Raw genomic sequence first — 5,343 nt, 5'->3', positions numbered from 1 at the left:
CTGTATTAAATTTATCAAATACACTTTTAATTTCTCTTATAATATTTTTATAATAACTCTACTTCAATAACATTTTTCATAAAAATTTAATTGGACCAAATAAACCGCAACGAAAAACATGATACATTACATAGCATCACCAAAAAAGAAAAAATGTAGTCTAAACTAGCATTTCCCACTTTAAATATCTAACCTCTATTTTCATTTTGTATGTATATATATATTTGTTTGTTTTCATTTTAATGCAAAAAAAAAAAAAAAAAAAGCAAGTTTGTGGTTATCTCACAAAGGCCGAACTAATGGCAATTGGCATTTGCCAAGAATGAAAAGCCAAGGTGGGCAAACGACAGCCACTGATAAGCTGAGGCTGGTAGCCGCAAGCCCCCAACCACACACATTGAAATAGAATTCAATTTACAAAATGGCCCATACAAATATGGATGAGTATATTATACTATTATTAGTATATATAGAAGAGCCGGTTTGCAAGAGCGTTATTATAATTGCCTCCGCCAGGTCTGCCTTATGGGTCTGGGTCTGGGTCTGGGTCTGGGTCTGGGTCTGGGCCTGGGCTGTTCAGCACAATAACTAGTATGTTAGAAGTTAGGACTTTTAGAACCATTGAGAGAAGATGTTGATGCAAAGCTCAGCGATATTTTCAACAAAGCCAGCGTGGGCTCCCACTCCCCGCGGGGTAAAATCACTGTACGGCACATCCTCGGACGATTCCAATTCCATGGCTGCTACCGTCCCCGGCCCCAAGTGGGCTCAGAAGACCATAACTCTTCCTCCTCACCACCGAGGCTGCCATCTCGTTACCTCTCAGGTAACCAACATGTTTACTCTTGTTGCTTGACAATTCCATTTTTTCCTAAGGTTTTCGGGGCCTTTCTTGACTTTTCTCTTGGGATCAGATATTGAACCAAATTAGACCAGATTTATCAGAATTCAAGTGTGGCCTTGCTCATCTCTTCCGTGAGTCTTATTGACTTTCCACTTTACTCGTTTCCCCCTCTCTGTACAATTATATATATATATATATAATGATTTAACCAATTCCAGTGCAACATACAAGCGCTTCTCTTACTATCAATGAGAATTATGACTCGGATGTTCGTGACGACACCGAGACATTCCTCAACAAAATAGTTCCAGAGGTAAATTTTCTTCATTACATTTGCTCCAAGGGAAAGGAAGGCAGAATGCAGTGGTTTTTTTTTTATCTTTTAAAGTTGTGCTTGAAATTTCAATGTCCATTTTCCAGGGAAGATCTGCGCCTTGGAAGCATACGCTTGAAGGTTTGTTTCAGTTCCTATTCATAAATTCAGACGTCTTAATTTTTCAGCTATACTAATATAACATGAATCCTGCTCCTTCCCTGTCAGTTTGTCAATATTTGATGATTCATTTTAACTTTTGCAGGCCCTGATGACATGCCAGCCCATATCAAATCATCAATGTTTGGCTGCGCGCTCACGTGTGTATATTTCAGTTTGATAAGATGTTCACTACTTTTCTATTTACTGCAAAAGATTAAAGATTTGGTCTTCAGTCTCGATTTCACCCCTTCTTCATGTAATTCTACAGGATTCCTATTACAGATGGACAGCTTAACATGGGAACTTGGCAGGTAGATAACAGCCTTTTAACTTTTCAAACTACTTGAAATTCCTTTCCTTTTTTTAATGGTCAATAGCTACTTTTCACATATGTCGTTTCATGATTAATACTTCACTAAACCGTTTTGCAAGATTGATGCTTAATTAGTTTATTCTAAATGTTCAAGCTGTTATTGGAATTTTCTTGGATTATCACCTGCTTCATTTGTATCCAGCATAGTAAGGCTGAAAAAATGCATCATACTTGCCAAAGGTTTTGTATTATTTATTTATTTGCTGAAGCAATTTCAATTCTTGTTGTACTTCATAAAGTCATTATTATGAAACTAAAAGCAAGGCAATAGATGGTGGTGAATAGATTTCTTTGTAGTAGAACATGTCCCTAAAATAATTTCCGACGGTAAATATTTTCATACCGGTCACATTGTTCCAAACTAGAATTAGCAAATGCAAATCATCTAGACAAACTCCAATGATAATAATAATCTGTTTTGAATAAAATATCGTATACACTAAAAGTACACTCTTTGGGAAGATATAAAGGATATGATTTTAGCAGTTTAGGCCCATCATTGATTGAATCTATTACATGGTTGTTGATGGCTTGAGTTCAAGTATCTCAATGTACCCTTGTTTGCTCATATATATTAATATAAGTAATAAATGTTGCTGAAGCTAAAACTTTTTTCAGAAATAATTTGTAGCAAACACAAAGCTTCTTGTCATGCTTGGAATCATAATGATACTGATTGTCCTGAAGATGGATTCTAGTTCCTAGTATGTGCTTGTAGATGTTTATGGTCCTTTCTGTATGTACCAGATAAGCAAAATGAACAAGTCAACAATGTGGTGTTATTGTATAACCTCTCTCTCTCTCTCTCTCTCTCTCTCTCTCTCTCTCTCTCTCTCTCTCTCTCTCTTCTGCAAGGATTGGATTATAAAGTGAATGAGCCAACAGTGTGGCACTGTGACATGACTTTCTATCCATCCTCATTCTGCCTCACACGCACATAACAACCCTTTCAACCTTAGCTAATATAATATCAGAATACTGAAAATGATCATCCAACTGTCACTATGGTCTTTATCAGCTTTACTTGTCTATATGCACTGAGAACATGAATGTTCTCATGCATTGCTTCTCTTGCTTTGAATGCCCTTGATTAATTTACTCTGTGATTGGTAGGACTTGGGCTACATCATGTTTGAATTTTCCTCACTGTTTTCCCACTTAACAAAATGTGCTATTTATCTTTCTCACTATTTTGCTTTAGGGAATTTGGCTTTGTGAACACCGCAATGCTCCAACAGCTCGTAGAGTAGTGGTGACCCTCAATGGGATTGGCATCTGAGGTCCTTAATATGGAGATACTCCGTCTCCTTGATCTGTGTAAGAGTATTGTACTTAAAGATGGTTTCACAATGAGATCTGTTTTATTTGTTTTTCTACTTGACAAAGTGTGCAATTTATTTTTATCACTGTTTTGCTGCAGGGATTTTGGCTTTGTGAACACCGGGATGCTCCAACAGTTGGTAATGTGTTGTTGATCCTCAATGGCATCTGAGGTCCTAAATATGGAGATACTCTTTTTCCTTGATCTGTGTAACAGTATTCTACTTAAAGTTGGTTTCATAATGAGATCTGTTTTATTTGTTGATGGGATGTTAGTATGGCTGTGTATTCCAGTTTTTATTCAGGATTTGGTTCCTGTGGTTTACGAATATTAGTTGAATTCTATAAATTGGAAGTGTTTTTTTGTCGAATGACCATTGACAGTAAGATGCTATACATCGGACCATAAGTTTCTAACTAAAATGGATTGACACTTGTTTGATACATGGTTAATGAGAAAGTTGCAATCTGACTGGAAATGGAACAACAATTGGCGCTGTAATTACTTAGGTTTTTGTTTCGTGTGGTTAATATTTTGCGATTTCTTGCATCTTTTTAATAAAAAAGTAAAAGCTAATAGGGGTAAATGGTAAATAAAACGGAGTTTAGCAACGTAGCACTGTGCTTGTACGGCAATGCAAATGAACTGAAGTGTGAAATGTCTGAACAAAGGAAGTTTCGTTACACTCGGAATATTTGATGTCTCACGGGAAATACTTGGTTTTTTTCCATACTGGCAGGGGTTATGCACCCCGATCTCTCTCTTACATACAATCCAAAAGTTTTCGGCGTAAATAAATAGAGTTTTTTTATAAATTATTCGTAAAGATAGTTAATTTTTATTTATTTATGTTTGTTTATTAAATTTAATAAATAATTTTAAATAATAATTTTATATTCATTTATTAAATGAATTGAATACAAATAAAGATTTGTTTAATTAATTTATATTCATGAATAAATTTATTTAAAGTTCATTTAAAATTTATTTTTTTATTATTCGTTTATAATAATATTAATAAAATTATATTTTTATCTTTTATTTTAATTTTATTTTAAATTTTGTTTATATTTATTTAAATTCATTTATATTTGTTTAAAAATTATTTGTTATAAATTTTTTATTTTTCATAAATATGTTCGTAAATATATTTATTTAATATTTATAAATGAACTTATTAAATTTAATTGAATTAAATATTAATTGAATTTGAATAATTTACTGTTTAGACGAATAGAATATAAATAAATAAAATAATATTTTTATTAAATACAAATAAAATACGAATATTTCTAAAAATAAACAAACAAATTATAGATATTCCTGCTTCTAGATTTGTTTCGTTTAGAATCCTCCCAAAAGCCTCCCTCAGCTCCTTGCTCCTCTCCTCCTCAGTTGAGTCTCTACCCTCCATCAGCTACTGAAATTCATGGAACCCCAGCATCCCGTTTCAGTCCAAGTCTGTTGACGCAATGGCTCCTTTGACTTCGTCCATAGACAGGTGCCCTCCCACTGTTCTTACACACCTCTGCAATTCTTCCGTTGATAGTTTTCCATCACCGTTTTCGTCAAAGAAATCAAACACCATTTGGAGGTCGGAGCTGGCCTCGCTGCTGTTACTGCAGCAGCTGTTGCATCTTCAGAATCTGACTTGGTTCTTGGGAATATTTTCCTCCGCAATCTAGCGAGTAATGATTTTAGCAGTGAGTTGCTACTAGCGGTAGTACGTAGTAGTTCTAGGAATGAAATCACCATTGGATTTCATTGTGAAAGCGTTCATTTGTTCGATCTGTCTCGGTTTTGCCCCGTGCTGTAGGTGAATTGGTGAAAGGCAAAAAGGGACAGGTTGTAAGCGTAGTAGTTCGCACTTGGTAGATTGTGAATTGACATGGCAACTGGGAGGAATGAAAGGGTACATATAGCTTCAGACTTGGATATGTATGTAATATAGAAGAAACAAAGATGAAGATACTTTAACCCTTTTAATAATCTATGAATTCTAGTAAGAGGCAGAGTATATCACGAATGTAAGACTTGGTGGAAGCTTTTGGGAGATTGGATATCAGATATGTTTTACAGGTTGAGACTAGAGGGAACAGAAAAGGGCTTTCAATTCCATCATTGTTGCACTAGTACTATAAAAAACCGGTAAAAGTAATGGGATTGTTTTTTTATCCTTTTGTTAGTTGGCTTCGGCCGGTTGTTTCCACGTTTGCAAAGACCGCACAGTAGCGGGTGTAGGGAAGCTTCCTTGGGCCCGGGCTCCGAGTTCGGAGTCAGAGGGCAGCGGAGACTTTTTATAGGCAATTTTGTAAATTTCTCTTTCTTTT

At 35.2% G+C, this 5,343-nt stretch overlaps 1 protein-coding gene across 1 annotated transcript; it reads left to right on the top strand.

Annotated features, from left to right (window-relative positions):
* Positions 1 to 544: 544 nt before the first annotated feature.
* LOC111315213 (secondary thiamine-phosphate synthase enzyme) lies at positions 545 to 3,383 on the top strand. Its single transcript, XM_022916781.2, has 8 exons — positions 545 to 826; positions 915 to 975; positions 1,063 to 1,157; positions 1,265 to 1,298; positions 1,423 to 1,477; positions 1,588 to 1,630; positions 2,894 to 3,009; positions 3,113 to 3,383. The coding sequence occupies exons 1-7, from the start codon at positions 632 to 634 to the stop codon at positions 2,969 to 2,971; spliced, it is 561 nt and encodes a 186-aa protein (XP_022772516.1). The 5' UTR covers positions 545 to 631; the 3' UTR covers positions 2,972 to 3,009; positions 3,113 to 3,383.
* The last annotated feature ends 1,960 nt before the right edge of the window (positions 3,384 to 5,343 follow it).

Source organism: Durio zibethinus, chromosome 20, assembly GCF_047325235.1.
Source record: "Durio zibethinus cultivar Kanyao isolate XHJ-2024 chromosome 20, ASM4732523v1, whole genome shotgun sequence".
Taxonomy (NCBI): Eukaryota; Viridiplantae; Streptophyta; class Magnoliopsida; order Malvales; family Malvaceae; genus Durio; species Durio zibethinus.
This window is presented reverse-complemented; position numbering and strand designations above follow the sequence as displayed.

Bases quoted from the DNA above. Each gene is read 5' to 3' on its own strand.
- LOC111315213 (XM_022916781.2), top strand. From the start codon at position 632: ATGTTGATGCAAAGCTCAGCGATATTTTCAACAAAGCCAGCGTGGGCT. The intron at 827-914 runs GTAACCAACATG...TCTTGGGATCAG, and splicing joins GCCATCTCGTTACCTCTCAG to ATATTGAACCAAATTAGACC. The intron at 1,631-2,893 runs GTAGATAACAGC...ATTTTGCTTTAG, and splicing joins TTAACATGGGAACTTGGCAG to GGAATTTGGCTTTGTGAACA.